The sequence below is a fragment of the Eptatretus burgeri genome, chromosome 3 (genome assembly GCF_056783735.1).
Source record: "Eptatretus burgeri isolate ZD-2024b chromosome 3, Ebu_testis_v1, whole genome shotgun sequence".
Lineage (NCBI taxonomy): Eukaryota > Metazoa > Chordata > Myxini > Myxiniformes > Myxinidae > Eptatretus > Eptatretus burgeri.
In genome coordinates, this window is record NC_140963.1 from 146,120,045 (window position 1) to 146,147,998 (window position 27,954).

Sequence of the window (27,954 nt, forward strand, 5' to 3'; positions counted from 1 at the left end):
CGCTTAAGCGGTTCGTGTCCAAAAAGGCCTCCGCCAAGGTACGGCTTCTCGGTAGGTTACCCGCGCGAGTACTTAGGTGTATCGATATTCGGCGATTGACCCTATTTCGCGCGGGTAGAATACAGACTGGGCTGTGGTGTGCGGTGAAGGCACTCCCGTGACTGGTTCTCGGCGTTGTTCCGGGAAGTCGCGACTGAATTGTCCGTTTGGTGGATGTGCGGCTGCTATTAGTAAAAAGCGGTCGTTCACACGCTGGGCGGGCGTAGAGATCATAACAATATATATACTGTATATCTCTCTCTCTCTCTCTCTCTCTCTCTCTCTCTCTCTCTCTCTCTCTCTCTCTCTCTCTCTCTCTCTCTCTCTCTCTCTCTCTCTATCTCTATCTCTATCTCTATCTCTATCTCTATCTCTATCTCTATCTCTATCTCTATCTCTATCTCTATCTCTATCTCTATCTCTATCTCTATCTATCTATCTATCTATCTATCTATCTATCTATCTATCTATCTATCTATCTATCTATCTATCTATCTATCTATCTATCTATCTACATTGTAACGGTGAAAATGTTTCCAATCCCCTTGCATCAAGATCAGCTGACACTGCATTGCAAATGTTGTTTTGTTCCTGCAGGATTTCCAGCTCGTGTGTTGGGGAAACGAAAATGGTTCTTTAGCAGACTGTGACCTTGGAAACCCCATGAAAAGGGACCAGAGAGTAAGAAAATATATTCGTGTGTGTGTGTGTGTGTGTGTGTGTGTGTGTGTGTGTGTGTGTGTGTGCGTGCGTGCGCACGCGAGCATTCACGTGTTTTTTTGATTTACCAACCACACTTTGACCCAAAAATTGGCATGAACAGTGTTCACTGCCCCAGGATTTAGATTTTTATTTGCTGCTATGACTTCCCCCAACTCACTCTCTGGGTGGGCACCTCGACCAGGCTAATAATGGAAAATGAAAAAGGGAACACTGCGAAAATCCACCATTAATAGTTTGGCGATGTCCGAACATGTAAAATATATTGATTTGATTGGTTTGTTGCTTTATGTTGATTGCTTGTTATTGGTTATTGTTTTGGAAACGTTGGTATATATATATATATATATATATATATATATATATATATATATATATATATATATATATATATATATATATATATATATATATATATCAGGGTGTTTAAAAAAAGTGGACTATTTGAACGTTTTATTGTCGAAAAATTACTTTAGGTAGCAAGTTCAGTGATACATAGATGGAAAGCATAAACCATTCCATTTTCAAATCACTTATTATTCTGCTTGTAATTGGCATTTTCAATGTGTACTCCATCTCTGTTCAAGGAGGCTTTGATCCTGACTAAAATTCTCCACAATTCATCTGCAAGTGGCTCCAGTAGCCTAATGGTTGTCCTCCACCTACTGCTTCAGGGTTCGAGGTTTGTTGGCATAAATTTGACCTTGAGCAGTACCCCAAAAGAAAAATAATCCAATGGAGTCAAATCCTGGCTGTGGGACACCCACTCATCTGCTGTGCCTTGGCTGATGACACAATTTCCAAACAGCTGGTGGAGCAAGTCATTCGTTTCATGTGAAGTGTGCGGTGAGGCACCATCCTGCATGAACCATGCAAGTGTGAGTTGATTTGGAGACAGCAGTTGAGCGAGATCAGTGTGGAATTGGCGAAAGTCCTCACAGTACCACTCGCTGTTGATTGTCACCGTCTTACCATTGGCATCCTCGAACCAATGCAGTCCCTGCATACCCCATCTGGCATTCAATGCATAAAAGCAAGTGGACTTGGTGCCCTTGAGAGATATCTCAGACACCTCGTCAAGCGGCTCAGCATCCCAGAAGATGTTGTTGTGATTTGTGATAGCCCCATTGAAATGGAAGTGTGCTTCATCACTGAACCAATCACAGATTGTTACTCAGCTTGCCATGTCATTCATAGTTAGTTTATGCCTTACAGCTATAATGTCGGGGTAGAGCTTGAGTTCAGAAGTGAGAAAGCGCTGCACAGATAAGGCTGAGATCGCCAGTTCTCGAGAATGCCGACGGTGGGATTCCTCAGGACTTTCAATAGCAGAATTTCTCACAAGATCAATGTTCCCTTGGCCCTTGGTAACACTTTAGTGGGTGGCCACTGTTGCCTTTATTTTGATTTTCCATGCTTTGATGTGCTTGGAAGTGCTCCACGAACTGCTGCATGCTCCCATTGGAAGGTCCATGACGGGTGTGAACATTGTAATAATGACAGTATTGTCAGCACACTTGCACATTGCATTTTGTCTCAAACCACAAAGTCCTGATTTTCATTTTTTGCTCCACTATGAACACCATAGTTGATGTCTGGTCCTAATGACTTCTTGTTAGAAATGACATACCACCACTACTATAACCTGCAAGAGAGAAGGGTATAGCATTAGAAATGACACATTATGAGGCTGCTCAAATCGTCTACTTTTTTTGAAACACCCTGAACAGATATATTTTCAGCTCACCTGGAACATAGTTCTAGGGAATTTTGGGATTGCGCATCATCTGTCCGTCCATCCATCTGTCGTAAAACACTTGCAGCTTCTTCTATGAAACTACACACACAATTTCAATGAAACTTGACCACAACCTTCATCACCCGATATGTCCCAAACTTGCTCAGGAAGTGCGAGGGAGGCTTTTGCTGTGCACACGATTTTGTGGTTCTCCCACCACTTCCAATCCCATCCTGGCATGCATGCCGTGAGAGTCTTTTTCGAGTTGTGAATGCCAGTAAAAGTTTTCGATGTGTACACGCTTTGATACACATGCCAGTCGGCCCATCCTTGTGCACACGCTGTGCTGTGAGAGCCTCGTACGAGAAGCGAGTGCAAGGGAGGTTTTTGCTTCTTCTTTTTCTCGCGTATGGCAGCTTGGCTGCTGGGTAGCCATCATTTTGTTGGGGCAAGACTGTACTGCTGATGCTCTGCCCCTCTACCAGGCTGAGTCTTCCTCACTTGGTGTAAATTCAGCGGCCAATAGGGCTCAAATTCAGGATCCTAAGATTCTAAGCCAGCTGCCCTAACCACAAAGTCAACACCAGGCTAGGTTTTTGTTGTGCACACACTTTGAAACACACACCAGTCGGCCCATCCTTGTGTACACGCCAAAGTGCATGATCTGCGGAAGGAGTATCACGACATTCACGAAAGTTTTTGAATGTTTCTCGCCAAAAATTGTTCCAAAAAGAGTCGAATTGTGATGTCAGTTGATGTGTTTTGCTCGGATGAGGAAGGTATAGAATATAGATGATGATGGTGATTATGGTAATGAGAGTGATTTTGAGTCAAAGAATGACTTTTCAAAGGGTAAAATGAAATTAACAGTACTGACAACAATGCTGGGGGAGTTTCTAGAGGTGTTGATTGGGGGCATGGCCGAGGTCGAGGGTGTGGCCATGGCAGAGGCCGCAGAAGGGAAAGACCAAGGTGCTGAATGAGGAGTCGGAGCCTCTGGGATTACGGGTTTTCTGGGTCAAAACTAAGATCCAGGCTTTCAATGACGACTTAGATGCTGCTATCTAGTCTGTACCTGTTTGTGGTGATGATGTTGAGGTCACGGAGAGATTCACTTACCTTGGCAGTGATATTCATGTCTCTGCTGGCTGTGAGCCAGAGGTCAATAGACGTCTGGTTTTGGCCTGGGCAGTCATGGATTCACTGGATCACGGGGTGTGGTGCTGTTGGTACCTGTGTAGGAGGACAAAAGTCGAAGTCTTCAGGTCCTTGGTGCTTCCAGTCTTGCTCGACAGATGTGAGTCTTAGACTCTGACCAGGGATCTGAGATGGAGACTTAATTCCTTTGGGACCAGTTCTCTTTGGAGAATCCTTGGCTATCGCTGGTTGGACTTTTTTGTCCAATGAGCGGTTGCTGAGAGGCTCAAATGAAATTTGTTACCTGCATCGTCTGTGAGCATCAGCTGTGGCTGAATGGACATGTGGCTTGTTTTCCTGATGCTGATCCTGCTCACCAGATTCTCTCAGCGAGGGAGCCTCATGAGTGGCGGAGGCCAATGGGCCGACCACATGCCTTGTGGTTGCATCAGGTTGATCAGCATCTCAATGAGATGGGGATGGGCCAGGCATCTGCCTGGGGGATGGCCAGCCAGAGGTCCCTGGAGTACCGGCAGAAAGTGGACGCAGCGATGCGCTGCTCTGGCGCATGCTCCCGTACCTGACCTGACCTGTTGCATATCAAACCGAATGATATTATCTTTGTACATTTGTACAGCATGTTCTGTACACCATTAATTATCACTTTGTATGTGTGTTTCACTAGATTTCTTTCTACATGATTCTTGGCACATCAGGCATCAATGTGGACACTTATGAGATAAATCCAATGTTGAAGCTGAACACGTAAGTTTGAATTTCGCATTCCTTTGTTACAAAGCATTCATTTTTGTAAAGATAATACACAGCCTCTGTGTGCTTCACCTCCATTAAATAATTGTTTCTTTTCCATTGGAGACAAATCGGAGAATCTGGAGACAATGAATTTTCTGTACCAACTTGCAATACCAAATGTATTGTTGCAGGCCAGGGATTGGGTGAGAAGACCACCAGGGAGGGAAGCTATCTCGGGTTCCCACCAGACTCCCTGGAATTACAGGACGTCGCACACGGATAATTCCGTGACACGGCGGGGTGCTAACCAACCGTGAACGCCAATAACTCAACCACGTGACCTAGGGTCCTCCCGTCTATGGGTTAATTGGGTTACCTAATTAATCACGTGACCTAATTAACGGGGGGGACACCCTCGGTACACCTTGTCTGAACCGGATCATTTTACCGGATCAGATATAGCCGAGCAACACTGCCAAGGATGTACCAGCTAAAAGGAATGGATCGTTGGCAATGAAGTCCTGGCTAGGTTAGGATACAGACCATGCTGGATCAATGAAAGAAAAGACGAAAACGAGCTGGGAACATTTCCACAAAAGGATTTATTACAGGCAGGTGAGGAAAGATATTTGGCACAGTGAATGTTGTTTATTGTTGTCTGCAGCAGGATATAGGAAGAAATGTGAAAGCTGGGACAATAATACCAGCAACTTACAAAAGCAGACACAGAGCAGAGTTATCCCCGTATAATTCTTGTTGAATCTTAACTTCAGTGAGGACAGGTGTCAGGTCGCGCACACACACACACGCACACACGCACGCACGCACGCACACACACACACACACACACACACACACACACACACACACACACACACACACACACACACACACACACACACACACACACACACACACCAATGAAGAGGAGTTAATGAAGAGAAAAAGATGAGGCTAACGGTCTCTCAATACCTTGCACGATTGCCCGACCGCGCCACCAGTACGTTTTGGGGGGATGCTCCGCTGGGCGATACCTCCCTGACAGCTGGCGCGTCGTCTCTTGCTTCGTGGCACTTCATGCAGCTAGCGTCAGTCCAGAGAATGAGACGCGACCGTTAGGCATGAAGGTGGGGACTTGGGTGGAGTCCGAAGCCAATGGGTGGAGAGAGACGACGAGGCGGTGAAGAAGGTGGAGTCAGCAGGCAAATTGGTAAAGAAGTGCGGAGCCAGCAGGGGAATGGGCGGACTGTCGATCCCAAGCCAGACAGAACGAGCCTGCAGGAAGGACTGGCAGGAACGACGGGCAAGAATGACATACCAGCGGCTCCGTGACCCGTCCTTTTCTAGACCCCGTGGTGCGGGGCAGGGGCGACGACCCGAAGTGATTTGACCGACGACCCGAAACCCAAATTGGGCACTCTGTCTGGGCCCCGGACACTGCGCGGCCCAGCCATGATGGACAGAAGTGGCTCCACTCCACTTCCGGCAAGATGATTCCAAGCTGCGGAATCGTCTCGCTCCGAACCCCATGATATGAATCGCCTTGCACCAAACTCCGTGATATGAATCGCCTTGCACTGAACCCAGTGCCGCGCCCCGGTGACCAGCGTTTGGCGCTGGTCAATGTGCCTGCTCTGTGGTGCGCGGCGCGTCCCAAGCAATCAAGCCGCACAGCATGCTTCTGCCTGGTTGCAGCTGCATCGAGGCGGAGGTGCGGGAGGATGTGTTCCATACGTGGCAGACGTGTGGCTGTAGTGGTGAGCAAAGACCGATGGTAAGACGTTATTGTAACCCCATGCGCAGACCCGACCAAAGATGTGTGTTACTCATGCCCTGTTCTGTACGATGATAAAGTATCACGGGCTGCACATGAGTCCGCCATTGTACACGTGGTCAGCTTGCGGGTCTGCCCATCATCGACCATCATATTTGCGGTTATAAGAGGTGGTGTGGTGCACGATGCCAATCCCGATCTGCGCCATGAATTGAAGGATAGAGCATAGATATGTGGATTGAAGAAGAGTGCGCCACGTGTATACTGTATGTTGTTAGCATTTGGTGTGTGTTGGTTGTGCCTCTGATCGCCTGAACAGTAGGTGGGGGGTCATCCTTGTGGGGAACGTGCTCCATGCAGCACTGGCATTTATTGTTGGCTTCTACGGCTGCCCTTGGTCCTCTGTGAGGACGCATTCTTACGCGAAGGCGCGGCTGTGGTATTCACCGATGGATGTCCGTGCATAGCACCTGCTGGCTCATGCAAGGACCCCTTGCTTGGATTTACCTCAGGAATAGTGAAAAAGAAAGAGAAGGAATGAGGTTCAGAGATTTAATTAGACCGAGCTATGAGATTTACAAAACGCACTGTCCCGTTCGACCCGCGAGACAAGAAGGAAGGGACTATCTGAACGTACATTATTGAAATAACTGACTGGCGACCACTGTATGTTGGCTGCTATTGGTGTTGGAGGGATGCGGTTTCCAGAACCGTAACAGTATCATTGAAACTAGAGAGTTCATGGAACATGTTACGCCATGCAGTGTTAAGTATATACATCGATTTAAATAAAACTAGTATGGGCCCGTAGGGGCGGGCCCCAAGGTGCGTGCCCATAGGTGAGTGCCAGTATGTGCAGCCCTCTCTCGCCCCCTCTCTCTCGCCCCCCTCTCAATCTCACCCCCCTCTCTCGCCCCCCACTCTCATCCCCCTCTCTCTCACCCCCTCTCTCTCGCCCCCCTCTCTCCCCCTCTCTTGCCCCCCTCTCTCCCCCCTAGTCTCGCCCTTCCTCTCTCCCCGCGCCTCTCTCGCCCCCACTCATCTCATCCCCCTCTCTCGTCCCCCTCTCTCACAGATATTGGTCAACAGATAAATGGCCGTAACTTGGGAACCGCTTGTCCGATTAATATCAAACCTTGAAAAGGCACATCCGCAGGTCCCCAGCAATATTCCTGGCAAGTTTCAATCAGATCGGACCGTCAATCGTGCAAAATAAATAAATAAATAAATAAATAAATAAGCATTAATTGTCACGTCATTCGTGACGTCCTAGCACCGTGTCTTGTCATTGGTCGACAGATAAATGGCCATAACTTGAGAACCGCTCGTCCGATTGACATCAAACCTCGAAAAGGCACATCTGCGGGGCCCTGCCAATATTCCTGGCAAGTTTCAATCCGATCGGACCGGCGGTCGTCGAGAAACTGCGGTTGCAGACAGACAGACAGACAGACAGACAGACACACACACAGATTGCTGGAATTATAGATAGATGCTGTTATCATTATTCTGAGAAAAAATGGCATGATAAGGTGATAAGGTGGAACGACACTTCAGCTGCCATATATACACTAAGAAAAAAAAGAGGAAGCATTGTGATGTCATTCGTGACGTCATAGCACCGTGTCCTGTCTGGTTGACAGACAATATATAGGTCGAAATTGGTTGACAGACATTGGTCATTGCATCAGGTTATTCTTTTTATTCAATTATTGTGCTATTATTGTGTACTGCCAATTATTGTGCTATTATTATTATTATTAATATGCTGTTATCATTATTCTGAGAAAAAATGGCATGATAAGGCGATAAGGTGGAACGACAGTTCAGCTGCCATATATACACCTTTTCAACACTGAAAAAAGCAATAAAATGGCCGTAACTTGGGAACCGCTCATCCGATTGACATCAAACCTCGAAAAGGCACATCTACAGGGCCCCGGCAATATTCCTGGCGAGTTTCAATTAGATCGGACCGGCGGTCGTCGAGAAACGGTGGTCGCAGACAGACAGACACACACACACACACACACACACACACACACACACACACACACACACACACTGCTGGAATTATAGATAGATAATGAGTTTTAAGATCGTTTAAATTTTTTTGGGAAGTTTAGCACTGTTGAAGCAGTCTTCTACACCACTCTTGTGTACCAACCTATTTATCATGTCCATGTACTGCTAAACTGGAGGTTTTGGAACTGATAAGAAGGGGATATGTACTCAACAGCATTCAAGTATATAATTCAATTCAAATGAAATAAAGATTGTAAAAGTCATAAAAATATATAAATTCCGGAATTTACCACTGTTTTAGTGCCATTAACGCAGTGTCGATTACGCTACCCGATCTAACATATTACATCAGTGGAGGTTATGTTTTCACCTTTGTCTGTTTCTTCATCTGTATGTCTGTGAGCACAAACTCTCTGAAGTTGTGGATGGATTTGGACGAAATTTGATGGACTGGTTGGGTGTCTGACAAGGACGAATTTATTCAATTTCGATGAAGATCCGGATCTGGATACGAAAATTTTCCACTTCCTTTAAAACCATTTTAGGTCACAATCCTTATCTCTGTTTGCTTTACTTGTAGCTGCCTGGCACTGTGCTGCCTGCTTACCTCCCACATCTATTACCACCCCCAGATCCTTCTCCTGTGTGACACGCTCCAAAATTACCCCTTGCATCCTGTAATCTCTATTTTCATTGTTCTTTTCCATCCCCAACACCTTCCACTTGCTCAGGTTAAACTACATCTGCCAATCTTTTGCCCAATCTATACAAGTAGCAATACTTTCCTGAATCTGATCACCACCCCCTCTGCTATCCACCTCACCTCCAAGCTTTGTGTCATCTGCAAATTTGGAAAGCCTACTCTTCACCCCACTATCCAAATCGTTGATGTAAATAATGAATAGAAATGGGCCGAGTACTGATCCCTGAGGTACCCCACTACTTACATCCCCCCAGCGAGATATTCTCCCACTCACAGCCACTCTTTGCTTCCTACCACTAAGCCAGTTTACAATCCAATTAGCTACCTGACCAACCACTCCACAAGTCCTCACTTTGGCTAACAACCTCCAATGTGATACCTTATCAAATGCCTTCTTAAAATCCAGATATACTATATCCACTGCGTTTCCCTTATCCACCCAATCAGACATTGCTTCATAGAACTCCAAAACATTTGTGAGACAGGAACTACCTTTGGTAAACCCATGCTGACTACCTTTAATTAGTTTGTATTTTTTAAATGGTTCCTCATCTGGTGCCTAATTAAGGTCTCCGACACCTTCCCCACAACTGAAGTCAAACTAACAGGTCTACAGTTTTCCATTTCTTCTCTGGATCCTTTATTAAATAATGGTGTTACATTTGCTGCTCTCCAATCCTCCGGTACCTGTCCTGACTCCAGTGAGCTATTGAAAATATCCGTTAACATCTCACTTTCCTGCTCAGCCACCTCCATCAATACTCTCGGTTGTATATTATCTGGGTCTTGCTGAGATGTGAGACATGCTGAGCCGAACATGGCAAGAACTTGTATACCGCCTTGATGTCCTGCTCATGACAAACGGAGCTCAAATTGAAGTGTGTTGTTGATATGCACAAAAGTTCATGAGTTTCTGTATCATCGAAACCAAAGGGTATCGTCGTATCATTTATGGTTCAAAATATTGTTTACAACCAACTGTGTCCAGGTCTTTTTGGAACACCCTGTACTTAATGGTGCCCCGAACACCGCTGTTTCCTGAGGTTTATGGGCATGCACACCAAGCATTCTGGGGTGGAATACAGTGTACTCAGAAAGTATTGACTCCCCTTGACTTTTTCACATTTTGTTGTGTTACAGTCTGAATTCAAAATGGATTAAATAAAAAATTTTGTTACCAATCTACACAGAATACCCCATAATGACAAAGTGAAAAAAATGTTTTTTAGAATTTTTTTTGAAATGTCTTGCTCACTGAATTTTCATATCAGCTCAATGAATTTGAAGAGGATTTTCACATCAGGTCAGTGAATTCAACCACCAATTATTTTTGAGGTCAACATAAGCCAGAAGGACAACAGTAGAGGATAAATGGGGTTTCTAAGGCATCCATGCAAATGAATGGGGAAAAGGGGAAAAACTCTCTGAATCAACCCTGAAAAAACCCAAAACAGGAGACTCATTCCTCCCCCCGCCCCCCCCGACACCGATTCCCCCCCCCCGACACTGATTCCCCCCCCATAAAGCTCATGTTAAATTGAGACTGATTCCCTTCCCTCCTATACAAGCTCATTTTAAATTGAGACTGATTCCCTTTCCTCCCATACAAGCTCATGTTAAATTGAGACTGATTACCCCCCTCTGACTCTCGACCCATCAGGTCAAAAAAGGATACTGATCTCTACCTCATTGAGCACATGTTGAACTGAGACTTACTGATTAAAGCACTTCATTCCACTTAAAGAGTGAATGGGAAGTTTTGTTTTAAATGTTTTCAGTTCGTGCCATGAAAAGAGGAAGTATTCTGTGAGAGACAAGGCCTCGTGGTTATATTTTAAATCAGAACACTAACAGGCTAATAAACGTAAGTTTTATCAAAATCATTTGAAGAATTTTCATTTTCGTGTTAAAATGAATCAGGCTGCTTGAGAACGGCTGTCTCACCCGAGCCAAAAATTTCGAAGTCATTTCCGATCTAGTACACACCCTGGAAAAACCATTGTTGGGAAATCTCCCATGACGTCATGACTCACGGTTTATTTAAACCAACTTGTGTGCCGAGTGCGTTGCATTCACAGAATGGATTATACAGATTGTTACGACAACCTTACGGATCAATTATTTTCACAAGATGAGAGGTGAGATTCTCAACCCTATTTATTATTTATTGTTTAAAACAGAATTAAATCACTATACAACCAATAATTATTGTATGCCTTTTTTTCAACAGCTTGTACCCAATAAAAACATCGTTGAACACGGCTGTGGAGAACAAGTTATCTGAATTGCACGACGAATGGATAAAAATAACCGACTTTCTTGGAGAGATTTATTCGTTCAGGAATGAACTGAACTATATTCTTTTTGACTGGAAAGAATTACTATCATGCCCATTGATCCCAAATCTAAGGTGAGAAACACACACGTGCATGTGTGTATTTGTGTTTGTGTGAGTGTGTGTGTGTCTGTCTCTCTATCTCTGTCTGTTTGTCTCTCTCTTTGTCTCTGTATATCTATCTGTCTCTCTGTCTGTCTGTCTCTTTCTGTCTGTCTCTCTGTCCATTTGTCTCTGTCTCTGTATGTCTGTCTCTCTCTGTTTGTCTCTGTCTCTCTGTCTCTCTCTGCTTGTCTCTGTCTGTCTCTCTGCTTGTCTCTGTCTGTCTCTATCTCCCTTGAGTGTTGACTCGTTATTATATTTTATTTTTATTTTTCAGTTTAGACACCTGTCTGGATGAACCAAGCACACAAGTTAATCGTCTGCAGGAATCTGACCTGACACTCAAGACATCTGAAGCAGATTGCTGGAAAAGATCATCTATTTTTAATTTTGTTTAATTATAAATGCTTTCCTTATAATTATCTGATTTTGAAATTACAAGAAAAGAATAAAGGAGGGAGGTAGGTGCGCTCTCCCAACGACCCATCACCCCCCTGATCCCACCCCTCGCCGTGTTTGTGTGGGGAAGGGTGGGGGTGGGATGAGGGGGGCGCACAGGGGGGGATGAGGGGGTGGGTTGTGTTTGTGTGGGTGGGGTTTCTGTGGGTGGGGTTTATGTGTGTTGGGCTTCTGTGGGTGGGGTTTGTGTGGGTGGAGTTTGTGTGGATGGGTGGGTGGGGTTTATGTGTGTGGGGCCTGTGTGGGTGGTGTTTGTGTAGATGTGTGGATCGGTGGATGTGTGAGTGGAGCATGTGTGGATGGGTGGAGAATTTTTTTAAATTAAATGAACATGTGTGTGGAACTAATTAACTAATTAACTAATCACTAATTATGTGAATATGATGAATGTGGTTTTTGTGGGTGGAGCTTGTGTGGGGTGGGGTTTATGTGTGTGGAGATTGTGTGGGGTGGGGTTTATGTGTGTGGAGTCAAAAAGGGGTGGAGTTAAAAAAGGGGTGGAGACAAAAAAATTAAATTTTCCTTGTCTTTTGTAATTCCTGTGAATAAAATGAACCTAAAACCTCGTCCCCCTTTCAATGATATACCTTATAAGTCCAAGGAACAGTATCTATCACATCAACGATTTTAAAAAGCTCATTTGTCCACCGCTTTGTATAACCTTTTTCAAAATGAGATTTCCACCTATATATTCTTACTATATCACCGGTTAGATATCACCTTACTATACTATATCACCGGTTAGTCTATGCCCCAGTTAGAATAGGTGTAACATATCCCTGTGTGTCATATGAGGCGACCAGGGTTGCGTCAGGAAGGGCATCCGGCGTAAAAACCCATAGTTAGGGAATTTTAGCAAATTGTATTGACCATCTGTGAAAAAATTGCTTACCAAAAAATTTCTTCACTAACGTATTCATCTAGATGTCTACTAACACCTATCAATTAGTGCAAACCCAAATCTTTGTGGAAAATTCTGGGGAGCCAATCAAAGTTCGGGTGCTCAGAGGGCCTGCGCGAAAAAAAATCGAAAAATTAACTTTTGCCAATATTGACTTGTGGGATGTCTAACTAGGGGTTTTTTGGGGGTGCTGAATTGATTCCAACCATTAAATTTGAGGAAAAATGAATCGCTGGCTGTAAAATATTGATATGATACATTTTAGATATCTCAGACTCTGTTTTGTGGTAATTTGGCTCAATTGATTCAGATTGTTCAAATTGTGCTGAAACCAGCATACAACATTTTTGAAACCACTGCTATATTGTTGGTTATACTTGTGCTCATGCTCAGTAGAATTCTCTGTGTTAGCTGACGTTAGCTAAGAGGTTTTAGCTATAAAATTATTGTGTACCGGACTCAATAGAAGTTGCATATATATTCAACGTAAACTGTTGTGGATGCAATGGTAACAAAACACAAGGTCAAATCACTTGCAAGCCTCAGATCTGGACCCAAAGTCAATGGTGAGAAGCTGGTCATTGACTCACTGAAGCTATTCAACCGCCTCATTGTCATTAGTGAGCGTGAAGTCAACACCAAAGAAGCTCTGCGCTTTGAGTTGACATCAAAACCGATGTCTCTGTTTGACAAAAATCAAAAGTTGTGAAAGCCAGACAAGGCTGCCCGAGCAAGGTCCCTGAAGGCATGTGTGGCACCTGTCGAACAACCCCCCTGTACAAGCCTTGTGGTTGATGGTGGGTGGCTCCTGCACAATGTCAAGTGGGTGGCTAACCTTACTTGGAAGGATGTTGCCGAGAGCTACCTCCGGTTTATGAAGTCCATGGGGAGCCATCGCCTCCGGATAACGGTGGTCTTTGACGGATATGGCAGCTCCACCAAGGACCATGACCACTTGAGACGAACACAGAATGCATGCTGTGACATTCAGATTCGTCTGGATCTCAAAATCATCATTGCAAGAGAAAAGTTCCTCGATAACAAGAACAACAAAGCCCAGCTCGTTCTGCTCCTTGCTGAGACATTTAGTGGGAATGGAATCAGTGTACAGCAATGCTCCGATGATGCCGACACCTCCTTCGTCCGCGCAGCTCGAGATGAGGCAAGAGAGTCCCCCTGTCGAGGTGAGGGCTGAGGACACAGACGTCCTGGTTATGCTGATTCATCATGTTGCAGACCATCCGATCTTCCTCACGACAGCCAAAGAATCATCTTACGATGTCGGAAAGATCCGGGAGGCCCTCCAAGAGATATACCGGAGGTATCTCATCTTCTTGCACAGCTTCTCTGGCTGCGATACAGTGTCTGCAATTTTTGGGTTTAGCAAACCAACTTTGCTAAGCAAGCTCTGCAAGACTGATGAAGCAGAGAGGGCAATGGACGTGTTTATGGACATCCGAGCTGAGAAAGGTGATATCATTAAAGCAGGCTGTGATCTTTTCATGCTCATGTTCCAAGGGAAATCCTCCAAAGACTTGGAAGACTTGAGATTCGACATCTTCAGCAAGCGAGCTGCGACTGGGAGCATAAAACCTGAGAAACTGCCCCTGACAACAGGAGCTGCAGCACAGCACTCTCTCCAAGCTTACCTCCAGACTAGAGACTGGCTGATGCTGCAAAGTCCATCGTTAGATGCCTGGGACTATGGATGGCAACTCACTGAGCAAGGATATGCACCAGTCCCTTCTACAGACCCCATTGCACCAGACTACCTCCTGGCATTTGCCAGCTGCAACTGTGTGGGGGACTGCAGCTCACTCAGGTGCTGCTGTAAAAAGCAAGGAGTCAAGTGTATTTCTGCTTGCGGCATCTGTCATGGTAACTCTTGCCTGAACATAAACCAGCTGGATGACAAGAGGAGTGAGGAAGATACAGGGGAGTTTGATGAATAAGGTTGTAAAAGCTGACGAAGCAACATTTCCGTCCCAACCACATTTCCACAGGGCGCTCAAGGTCCGCCAACAACCCCCTTCTGGTAAAACTACCAAAATCACGAATCACTGCTCATCTTCACTCTTTCATTCCTCTTTTTTCCCGCCTTTGGAATAAACTTCCTCACTCTATTCTTTCCCATTCTTCCCTCCAGGCTTTCAAAACAGCTGTTCACCACCACCTCTTATCTTCCCCCATCCAAATCCTCGATCTTTTCTACCCCCGATAATCCACCCATGCCCACTTCCTTCAATTCTCCTGCTTTCCTTCCTGAAAGTCCCTGTAATGTCCATCTTCTCCTCGCCATGTTCCCCGTCCCATCCCCATCCCTCTCCCTTCCACAGTTCACCTGTGTCTGTTCCCCAATGTTTTGTCCCTTCCACTCCCACCCCTCTTGTCTCATGCCTCCTTGCTGTGAGTTGTGTGTTAGCTCTCATACGAGCCTCGACCAAGGTATACAAAAAAAAAAAAAAAAAAAAAAAAAGGAGCATTGGAGGTGGTTTCAAACTGTTCTACCATGGTGTGGATGGGAGGAGAAATGGTGTCGGGGTAATCCTGAAGGAGGATTATGTCAAGAGGGTATTGGAAGTGAGGAGAGTGTTGGACCGAGTGATGAGTGTGAAGTTGGAAATTGAAGGGGTGATGATGAATGTCATCAGTGCACATGCCCCGCAGATGGGGTGTGAGATGGAGTATAAAGAAGATTTCTGGAGTGAGTTAGATGAAGTGGTGGAGAGTGTATCCAAGGATGTAAGAGTGGTGATTGGACCAGATTTCAATGGGCATGTTGGGGAAGGGAATAAAGAGGATGAGGAGGTGATGGGTAGGTATGGTCTCAACGAGAGGAATGTGGAAGGGCAAATGGTGGTAGATTTTACAAAAAGAATGGAAATGGCAGTGGTAAATACGTATTTCAAGAAGAAAGAGGAACACAGGGTGACGTACAAGAGTGGAGGAAAGTGCACACAGGTGGATTACATCTTAAGCAGGAGAGGCAACCTGAAAGAGATTAGAGACTGTAAGGTGGTGGCAGAGGAGAGTGTAGCATCGACAGCAAATCAAAAAGGATTTGTACCGATTGGCAAGACAGAGGGACCAAGATGGGAAGGATGTGCTGCAGGTTAGGGTGATAAAGGACGCAAATGGGAATGTGCTGACAAGCGAGGAGAGTGTGTGGAGAAGGTGGATGGAGTACTTTGAGGAGCTGATGAGAGAGAGAGAGAGAGAGAGAGAGAGAGAGAGAGAAAGAGAGAGAGAGAGAGAGAGAGAGAGAGAGAGAGAGAGAGAGAGAGAGAGAGAGAGAGAGAGAGAAAGAGATATATATATATATAAATATATATATATATATATATATATATATATATATAAATATATATATATATATATATATATATATATATATATATATATATATATATATATATATATATATATATATATATATATATGGAGATGGAGATGGTGAATCTGGAAGTGGGGTGGATCAGTAAGGATGAAGTGAGGACTGCTATGAAGAGGATGAAAAGTGGAAAGGAGGTTGGCCCAGATGACATACCAGTGGAGGCATGGAAGTGTTTCGGAAAGATGGCAGTGGGGTTTTTAACCAGATTGTGCAATAAAATCTTGGAAAGTGAGAGGATGCCGGAGGAGTGGAGATTAAGTGCACTGGTTCCGATTTTCAAGAACAATGGTGATGTGCAGAGCTATGGTAATTACAGAGGGATAAAGTTGTTAAGCCACACCATGAAGTTGTGAGGAAGAGTAGTGGAAGCGAGGTTGAGAGGAGAGGTAGCCTGTAGGATGATTTTGGAGGTGAGGTTGAGGAAGAGAGTGAGGGCTGAACCAAGGACCAGAAGGTGGAAGCTAAAGGAGGAAGACTGTTGCGTGGAATTTAGGGAGGAGGTGAGACAGGTGTTGGATGGTGTTAAAGAGGGGTGGGATGATTGGGCAACTTGAGCAGAAGTGGTGAGGGAGATAGCTAGAAAGGTACTTGGTGTGACATCTGGACAGAGGAAGGAATATAAGGAGACTTGGTGGTGGAACGAGGAAGTACAGGAAAGTATAAGGAAGAAGCGGTTCGCAAAAAAGAAGTGGGATAGCCAGAGAGATGAAGAAAGTGGGCAGGAGTACAAGGATTGGTGGCGCAAGGCAAAGAGAGAGGGGGCAAAGGCTAAGGAAAAGGCATATGGCGAGCTGTTTGAGAAGTTGGATACAAAAGAAGGGGAAAAGGATTTGAACCGATTGGCAAGACAGAGGGACTGAGCTGGGAAGGATGTGCTGCAGGTTAGGGTGATAAAGGACGCAAATGGGAATGTGCTGACAAGCGAGGAGAGTGGAGAAGGTGGATGGAGTACTTTGAGGAGCTGATGAATGAAGAAAGAGAGAGAGAGAGAGAGAGAGAGAGATAGAGATAGAGATAGAGATAGAGATAGAGATAGAGATAGAGATAGAGATAGAGATAGAGATAGAGATAGAGATAGAGATAGAGATAGAGATAGAGATAGAGATAGAGATAGAGATAGAGATAGAGATAGAGATATATATATATATATATATATATATATATATATATATATATATATATATATATATATATATATATATGGAGATAGTGAATCAGGAAGTGGGGTGGATCAGTAAGGATGAAGTGAGGACTGCTATGAAGAGGATGAAAAGTGGAAAGCCGGTTGGCCCAGATGACATACCAGTGGAGGCATGGAAGTGTTTAGGAGAAATGGCAGTGGGGTTTTTAACCAGATTGTGCAATAAAATCTTGGAAAGTGAGAGGATGCCGGAGGAGTGGAGATTAAGTGTACTGGTTCCGATTTTCAAGAACAAGGGTGATGTGCAGAGCTGTGGTAATTACAGAGGGATAAAGTTGTTAAGCCACACTATACCATGAAGTTGTGGGAAAGAGTAGTGGAAGCTATATGAGAGGAGAGGTGATGATTTGTGAGCAGCAATATGGGTTTATGCCAGGAAAGAGCACCACTGATGCGATGTTTGCTTTGAGAATGTTGATGGAGAAGTATAGGGAAGGCCAGAAGGAGTTACATTGTGTGTTTGTGGATTTAGAGAAAGCTTATGATAGGGTGCCAAGAGAGGAGTTGTGGAATTGTATGAGGAAGTCGGGAGTGGTAGAGAAGTATGTGAGGATGGTGCAGGATATGTATGAGGACAGTGTGACAGTGGTGAGGTGTGTGGTAGGAATGACGGACCGGTTTAAGGTAAAAGTGGGATTGCACCGAGGATCGACTCTGAGCCCTTTCCTGTTTGCAATGGTGATGGACAGGTTGACAGATGAGATCAGACTGGAGTCTCCATGGACTATGATGTTCGCGGATGACATGATCTGTTGGGAGAGTAGGGAGCAGGCTGAGGCGAGCCTCGAGAGATGGAGGTACGCACTGGAGAGAAGGGGAATGAGAGTCAGTAGGAATAAGACTGAGTACATGTGCGTAAATGAGAGGGAGGGTGGTGGTATGGTGCGGTTGCAAGGAGTTGAGGTGGGAAAGGTGAATGGGTTTAAATAATTGGGATCAACTGTCCAAAGTAACAGAGAGTGTGGTAGGGAAGTGAAAAAGAGAGTGCATGCAGGATGGAGTGGGTGGAGAAGAGTTGCAGGAGTGATTTGTGACAGAAGGTAGCTGCTAGAGTGAAGGGGAAATTATATAAGACGGTAGTGAGACCAGTTATGTTGTATGGTTTGGAGGCGGTGGCGCTAACAAAAAGACAGGAAGCGGAGCTGGCGGTGGCAGAGTTAAAGATGCTGCGATTCTCGTTGGGAGTAACGAGGATGGACAGGATAAGGAATGAGTATATTAGAGGGACAGCACAGGTAGGACGGTTTGGAGACAAAGTGAGCGAGGCGAGATTGAGATGGTTTGGACATGTGCACAGGAGGGAAGTGGAGTATATCAGGAGAAGGATGCTGAGGATGGAGCCGCCAGGTCGGAGGAGAAGAGGAAGGCCAAAGAAGAGCTTCATGGATGCGGTGAGGGCGGACATGCGGGTGGTTGGAGTGTCAATGGAAGATGTGGAGGATAGAGCGAAATGGAGACGGATTATCCGCTCTGGCGACCCCGAACGGGAGCAGCCGAAAGAAGAAGAAGAAGATATTCTTTCTATATCACCAACTTTGAACTTAGGCTTTTTGACATTAATCTCTTTTTCATATTCTAATTTTGTAAATGTTTCTGATGGTTTGGTATTCGTTGAGGTGTGAATCATATCATTATACTTATCCACAATATCCTGAATAAAATATGACCTTTGTTGAGAACCGAGTTGAGGTAATTTTTTATTTACAGTATGTCGTCGACTTACGACTGTTCGACTTTACGACCACTTTACGACTTTAGGAACAGACTGCGCCGCGTCTCCGCCCACTCAGACTGCTCAGTTTCCGCCCCAGTGCCTACCATTGCTAGTGTGTTAGCGTGGTCTCAAGATGTCTCAAGATGTCATCCCCAAGATGTCTACCAAGAGGAAATTATCTTCTACTCCTCAACCTGCCAAGAAGGAAAGAAAGGCCATTGATCTCACCATGAAAATGCAGGTGAACGGATGCCACACGATGTTTTTCGTCCGTATCATGAAATTTACGAGGAGAAAAAGAAACAAACAATTCATACAAAGCTCACCATGTTGACGAAAAAAAACAACTCCGGCTACCCCGAGCGCTGCCCGAGCTGATAACATTGACGATCCACAGCTAAGCACGAGTGACCAATAACATGTTTTGTAATTTTTGTATGTTTTTGCAAATATTAAACCAATTGTACTGTAGTATGCAGTGTTTGACTTGAACAAAGAAATTGTTAATAAAATATGACTTACAGATGATTATTATACCATTATATAGTGTAATATACATACGGTAATTTTTGCATAGGCCAATACACTATAAATAAAGGTAAAAATAAAGGTTGGCCGACTTACGACCAAATCGACTTACGACTGGTCGGTCGGAACCGATCGCGGTCGTAAGTCGACGACGACCTGTAGTCTCTCTTTTAAAGTGCGATTGAAGTGCTCAATAACAACCGTTTTTCCTTCATTAAAGGTACTGTAAAATGTAATGCTGTTATTTTTTAGAAAATTCATAAATGTCTTGTTATAGAACTCTCTACCCTCATCAGTTCACAATTTTTGAGGTTTTCTCTTACTTTTATTAGATATCTGTTGAAAGGCTAACATAAGAGTATTACCTGTTTTGTTTTTTAAAGGGACAACCCACGCATATCTACTCCTCAAATCAATAACGGTTAAAGCATACTTGTACCCCTTGTCATTGAGTTTAATCAAATCAGCGGACCAGATATAATCAACTTCCTTGGAATAAACCTTCCTTCTATGAAACTTTGTGATTACTGGTTTATGTAATTCATCAGCTAATTGTTCTTCAGTCTTTATGACATCATTAGAGCCGATAAGTTTTTTTTGAATTCCAACAAATTATACAACATTTCTCTATCAGCTTCATGCTTTCTTCCAAAGTTGTGGAATTCCCATAATCAATATCGTGCCTCATGCACACTTCATGAACTCTCTTGATGGGCTTACTCCATGATTTAGGATTGTCTGCCTCATCTAATCTTTTATCCAAGTTTGTGCCTGGACCACAGAAAGAATACCCTGGTAGATGTAATTCCCCTGGTATTCCAGTTGTTGTAAATTTACTTCCTGATAAAAACTTTTGTTTATCTCTTCCACGTTTGTGTTTTTGGAATTGACTCTTTTTTGAGCCACACACCGAACATGTACCTTTTTGTATAACCATATTATTTTTACTTTTAAAATATGAAATATTTTTAGTATTAGTTTTCTTTTTACATTTGAGACAATAACTCATTTATTTATGAGAAAAATTCCTAGAGTGCAAAAACCTTTTTAGTTTCCAACATGCACATTTGAATCTTAATTTTTAAAACATAAAGAATCCTCAGAAATGTCTTCACTCTCTCCTCCATTTATTTAAGAAAAAAAAATGAAAAACTTTAATTAAAGTCAATCGCACCAACATCATCAATAATATAATCTTAATCTCCACTTTCTCGTTTATATTTTCTCCCTGAAAACGATGTTAATAGTCTTCACGAAAATATTTCTAAGACTTGTCAATTCTTTGTTTTCCTCCTAGGTGCGTTGAGATTTATTTATTTTCTGTAATATCCCCAATCTATTTTTAATCTCACTGGTTTCCATATTTTTATATTTATTTATTCTCTCTCTTTCCTCCCTCTCCTTCTCCTCCCTCTCTGTCTTCTCTCTATCCTCCTTCTCTCTCTTCTCTCTCTCCTCCTTCTCTCTCTTCTCTCTTTCCTCCTTCTCTCTCTTCTCCCTCTCCTCCTCTCTCTTCTCCTTTTCCTCCTCTCTCTTCTCCTTTTCCTCCTTTGTCTCAGTTTCTTCAACTCCTTTCTCATCCCTTACAATCCTTGAATCACTTACACCCCATAGAATATCATACATATATTCATCAGGATTTCTTGTTATTCCTGTACCCAAAATAATTTTTTTTACACCAGGAAACCAACAAAATTTCCTCTGAATTTCTATAAGAGCCTTGCGTTTAATAAATTTATAATTTCTTCATTATTTAACATCTTAATTACATCCAAAGTTGTTGGTTCATTAACATCAAAATAAAACCAATCTTTTATTGAAAATACCTCATTCTTATGTTGTAGAACATATTTATTAAAATACCCTAATACCCTTTTCCTGAAGGGTATGCTTGGACACAGAAATGATAATTTTCTTGAAGCCTTCTTGCTGTCATTTATGTATTTGAAATATATGACAGATTAATATTATGACAGGAAACACCCCGCCCCCCAACTTCCGATAGTTAAATCAATTTGTATTTCCTTACTTATTATATATAATCCTGTTCTTTGTGTTTTCGTGATATAAGCTCGGGCAAAACCATGATTAAATTTACCCTAATTAAATTCTTTTATTTGTTGTTTACTAATCGTGCTTCCACAAAACTCATTCTAAGCACCAAGTGGATAATATTCTTCCTTACGAGACTGATTTAATTGTTCCAGGTATTCTAGGTTAATTTTAAATGACCAATTATACCCAAATCATTCATATCATACCTCCATTATTCTATTCTCATACAAACAATATGCCCTTCTTTATAAAAATTAATATGAATTGGAACTGTGAATTCTGTATGACCTGGAGATAAAATCAACACTTCTGCATCTTTGGAAAACACAGCTGTTTTATTTAAGTATATATATTGTGATAAATCACTTAATCTCACCAAGTCATTTACGTCAGTCAGGCTTGGATAATTTTTTAATTAATAAGCATTTTTCATTATAATATTTTTTGTTATACTATATTTCTGTCGTTCAGCCTGTGCCTTTGTGTAATAATTTGATAAATCGATATCCAGTTCTTGGGATACACCAAAGATAGAACCATCTTTACAAACATAAGTCATTTATATTAGATTAAAAATAAAATCATTAAAATTTTTATTTTTGTTGAGTTCAAATAACACATACAGACATAATTGACCATAACACTTGGAATTTAATTCTTGGACTTGAAATGTTTGATAAACACCATTCTGTAAGAATTTTATAACTTCAACAGGTGGTGGAAGACCAAAACTATCAAAATAATATTTGTCTTGACTATTAAAAATACAAACCCAATGAGAACCGTTCCAATTATTACCTTCTAAGTTCATAATAATATTCTTTGTATGTTTAGACACGTTTGTTAATTCATCTCTCATACAAATTACCACATTATGAATTTTTAATTTCTTACAATATTTGACAAGTTCTAAATTTGATGTTGTATTCTTTCCAAATTCTTTAAACCACTCATCAATGCTCATTTATTATTAGAAAGATATAATCCATTACCCCTTTTCGTTAATTTTACACCTGCTGTACGATAGAAGAAAGCATATCTCCAACTAACAATCTCACTTTTACAGGCAGGCTTTCAAGTTTTTCAGCAAAATCGACAATTACACCACTTCCACTAATTTGTTTCTCCAACTCTTTGTTATGTTTTTCCAATTATTTTTGAGCCTTCCTTTCGTTGGATGTTTTCACCGCTGCTGAAATACCACCCGTCAAAGCTCCAGCCGCACTTAAACCAGCAAATAAAAGAATTAGAAATGGGAGAAATTCTCCACTCGTCTCTCTTATTGAATACTTGCTGAAGTACCCGGGAATACCCGGGGAATTTGCCCTATTTTGTGCCCACTAAGCGATACTCACCGTTCGCAGCCACACTCCCAGCCCGTCAACAGGACTCCTGCACCCCTCCAAACGGGTTTCGAGCCCACAATCGCACCAACAGCAAAGCGACCTCCATTTTTGTCAATTTGACTAACCCACTAACTCACATTACTCTGACCCCAGGGTCACTTGGGTGGGAATCACTCCTCCCCCCAATCACTCATCGCACCATGCATACCACATTCGCTCCATACACACAGGCCCGCTGGCCCTCACTCACTCCATACACACAGGCCCGCTGGCCCTCACTCACTCCATACACACAGGCCCGCTGGCCCTCACTCACTCACATCATTTATCTTCCCTTTATCAATTGTCTCCCTAACCCCCTTTATGGCTTGCCTGGCTCTTTCATGAGCAGATCGATCAGCAGTTAGCTGTTGCCGTGCGCGTGCAGTTCGAGAATTCAAATAACAGGAGGAGAATGTGTATGTTTAAAAAGTCAACGAATATAAACATTTTGTATTTCAAAAAATCCTAGCGTTTTTAACCATGAAGCATTTTGTTCTGATTAATGCGCCGGCGCACTATTCAAAAGCCATTTTTTTTTCTAATGAAAATTTTATTTATTTTATATATATATATATATATATATATATATATATATATATATATATATATATATATATATATATATATATATATACATATATTTTTTAATACATATTTTTTTTCATTTTATAGAGAGCCACTCAGCGCACCCTGGAGCTGAATGTTAGTTCTATATATGTGTAAAGTTTCATCAAGATCGGTTCACTGGTCTAGGAGCTTATTCGTCACAAATAAAAAACAGACAGACAGACAGACACGGATAGAAGGGCTGCCATTTATATAGTTAAGTAGATTTCTTCAACATTGGTTTTGACATTTTAATTTTAAGTGAGCCAGTATCGTTCAAGATTTTCACCTGTTCTCTTGTGAGCAAAACATCAATTCTTACTGCTCCTTTTCTCTGAATTGTATTTTTTTTTTTTGTATACCTTGGTCGAGGCTCGTATGAGAGCTAACACACAACTCACAGCAAGGAGGCATGAGACAAGAGGGGCGGGAGTGGAAGGGACAAAACAGTGGGGAACAGACACATTAGGTGAACTGTGGAAGGGAGAGGGATGGGGATGGGACGGGGAACATGGCGAAGAGAAGATGGACATTTCAGGGACTTTCAGGAAGGAAAGCAGGAGAAAAGAAGGAAGTGGGCTTGGGTGGATTATCGGGGGTAGAAAAGATCACGGATTTGGATGGGGGAAGATATGAGGTGGTGGTGAACAGCTGTTTTGAAAGCCTGGAGGGAAGAATGGGAAAGAATAGAGTGAGGAAGTTTATTCCAAAGGCGGGAAAAAAGAGGAATGAAAGAGTGAAGATGAGCAGTGATTCGTGATTTTGGTAGTTTTACCAGAAGGGGGTTGTTGGCGGACCTTGAGCGCCCTGTGGAAATGTGGTGGGGACAAATCGCAGAGAGAGCAGGGGGGCAAGGCTGGAGAGGAGTCGGTAGAAGACAGAAAGACCACCGACCAACCTGCGGTGATTGAGTGAGAGGCCCAAAGACTCAGCTTCATTGCGGGAGATGCCGATGATCTTAAATGCCCTGGTTTCGACAGCGTGAAGCCGAGAAAGGTGGGAGGCAGGAGCACCAGCCCAGAGGGGAGAGCAGTAGTCCATCAGGCTACGGACAAAAGCTTTGTAAGTGGTCAGGAGCTCAAGAGGGCCGAGGAAGGACTTAGCACGACGGAGGATTCCCAGTCGGCGACTGGCTTTTGAGGCGAGGTTGGAAATGTGACTTTCCCAGGAAAGGTCATGGCAGATAGTGAGACCTAGAAGCTTGAAAGAAAAGACTTCTTCCAGAGGATTGTTGAGAAAGTGGATGGGGGGTTTTGTAAACGGTCCTTTCGAAGAGACATAGTGAGAGTGTGAGATTTGTCTGGATTGAAAGACATGTTCCACGTGTTGGACCAGTTTGTGATTTTATCCAGATCTGCAGTGAGTGAAGAAGCTGCTGCTTGCCGGTCTGAGGGATGACAGATGGTACGGCAGAGGGTGGAGTCGTCGGCAAAGAGAAATAGAGGATTTTCCAGAGAGTCCGAGAGATCATTGATGAAAACCAGAAAAAGAACAGGGCCCAGAACGCTACCTTGAGGAACTCCAGCCTGCACAGGAAGAGGGGATGAAAGAACTCCATTTACGTTAATCGTACAAGGCTTTTGATTTTGAACACAAGATGATAGTTTATGAAGATTGATTTGATTAACATATACCCCAGTTGGTACTTTACCACTCATTTATTTAACAAAAAAATTATGTGAGACTAATCATAACACCATTATCTGTATTAATCTGCAATTCTGTTTCTTCCAAAAGCAAACAATATGTATCAACTTCTTCACTCTCTTCTCTTTCAATGTATAGGGAAGTATCCACTCGATTCGACTTTATAGTTTCCTTTTGAGCACTCAGGTCAAACGCATAGATTGTATTCAAACTTTTAAATGCTGTCATATCCAAAATAGGTTCTTTATTTCCATTGCTTTTATCCACCTTTTGGTAAGACTTGTATTCTTCAGCATAATCATTTTTTTCCCAATGAATTTCCAATGAATTTCCAATCTATCTCATGGATAAAATGTTCTATCAAGAGAAACACGAAGTTGTTTCACCTCAGCATTATCACTCATTGCATTATTCTTATCAGTAGCAGTATCACCATCTGGTTTTAAAAAAATGATCCACAGATATCGTGGCTTTCCTTCCAGAACACACAAATTCCATGTGTAAGTGGTTTGGTTCAGTTTAACGTGTTGACATCTTCTTTTAAGATATGATACATTGAGTGGTTCTGTTGAGTTAAGTCTTCTGTTCAACATCTCTTCTGTTTTAAGATTGGGAGTAAATTCAGTCATATACCAACTCATTTCATCAATAACAAATTTATTCTGATTACCAAAAGCATTACCAACATCAAAAAGTAATCTATGTTCATTATCATTCCTTTGTAGTTGAAATCTAATTTTAAGACCATACAGAACTTTATCATGATCACAAAATCCAAATATACCTTTAAGAGGAACTGCCACAGTAAAACTATTACCTGCTTTTGTATCACCATTATACATTCTTTTCCTTTGACTATATCCAGGGTCTGTGTTTGTTCCCATTGACATGTCAGGAATAAAATCTTCGACAGCCCCCTTCCCCATTCTATCACCGAATGAATATAGTGTAAATTTCATCATTTCAGATGCAGCAGAAACATAAACAACTGCTTCAACTTCTTTTTTTCCAATGTACAAACGAACACTATCAAACATTTTCCAGAAGAAATCATTTACGAGTGCAGCGTTTATGTTATTCCCAGCTTTAGTGAATGTAAATTTACACCACAAGAAATTTTCGGATAGATTCAAATAAGTTTGTTGATTATTTATTTCAAAACTTTTTGTACCATTTGCATTCCAGTCTGTTCCAGTTATTGCATTTACCTTGAAGTAATCTTCTTTTTTAGTGGAGTTTGAGATTACAATGGTATCATCCAAATCATAGATACTATCAATTGCTTCCATACTTGTATTTATTTTGGAAAAAAGATGCCAAAACTTTTGGAACCCTGACCCAAGTATTTGAATTATTTTCTTTCGTTCATGGGGACACACCTGAGTTTTGCCTTTCTTAATTTCTTTTATTGCTAGGAATTTATGAGATTCCTTTTGGGCATCTTTTATATTCTTTATCGCACCCGATACATTTCCCACAGCAGAAGCAGTTGAACCAATTAGGTCTTTATGATTAAGAATAGTTGAACCAATACCCATTAGAGTATCAATTATCCCATCTCCTCTAAATTGATGTCCGACACCCCTTTGTCTCTTAGGTTTATAGTATCCTCTACCAAGATACATACCTTCACCCTTGTATTATGGGGAAAGGAACATCCCATCCCCTGTAATTATTTTATATTTTCTGAACTCGTCTTTCCTCACAATAACCATCGTATTTATTTATTGGAAAACTTCACGTCGGTGAATTCTGATGGATATAATTTCTCCATTAAAATAAATCATATGATTATCTTGGTCGGTTATCCTAAAATTAATCTGTATATGGTTTTTCCTGACACAGGTAGATATAATAAACCAGATTTTTGGGTTCCATATTGAATTTATAACCAATTGGGGGTTGAGTATGCGCTGAATGAAAATATTGTATGTGTTCTTATTCCATCATTATAAGCACCATCAATCAAATCACAGTGAATTAATACCGAATTTATTCCTGAGGATATTTTAATGACATTATCACTGTAAAACGTTCCATTAGTTTCAATCTTTTTTGAGGAGAAACCCAATAACTCTCGAAATGAATTATCAATTGTAAAATCAACCTTGTAGTTATTTTTAAGTTTAATCATTGATTTTGAAATATGTTTTTGAATATCTATAACAATATTTTTTGGCTCATCACTCTGTTCTTTCATAAGACGAACAATTTCGGAAGATATTTGAGAAATCTCTTATGCTCTGGATGAAACTGTTATCGTTTTGTATCCACTTTCTGGATTATAACTAAACTTGTCATTTTTCTTGGTTATATTAAATAAGGTATTATAAGTTTCCATTGACAATAAAGAGGCCTCATATTCTTTTGTTGCATCAAGTTGTAGTGGGTATGGGAATGAAGATGTGTGGTTGCTTGTTGTGAAATTGAAACTAAGGATTGTGCTTCTCATCTTATTTAACATGAGATAAAATGTCTTTGTATTGGCATTTATTAATTATTTTCATGTTCATCAACTGGTCTAAAATGGCTGATGCTTCATTAAAACAATTATTTCCAGCCTTCTTACTACCTAACAACAATTACAGTCTATTCACTAATTGTGATGGGTCATTTGGAAGAAAACTAACACCTGAACCAAGGATACTTAAAGCCTAAATAGTGTGTTTCTCCTTCTCATTCTTCCTACTTTTACCAGAAAGACTAACCCTATAATTAAGGGAGTCCAGCAGATC

General features: G+C 42.1%; 1 protein-coding gene across 2 annotated transcripts in view; it reads left to right on the forward strand.

Moving 5' to 3' along the window:
• Nucleotides 1-27,954, forward strand: part of LOC147031225 (integrin alpha-6-like) — a 378,714-nt gene that overhangs the window by 248,514 nt on the left and 102,246 nt on the right. For both annotated transcript variants that reach the window (XM_085876100.1, XM_085876099.1), the window contains exons 16-17: nt 637-720; nt 4,320-4,399. In XM_085876100.1, the coding sequence (XP_085732226.1) occupies nt 637-720; nt 4,320-4,399 (164 nt within the window). The remainder of the gene's footprint in view (nt 1-636; nt 721-4,319; nt 4,400-27,954) is intronic.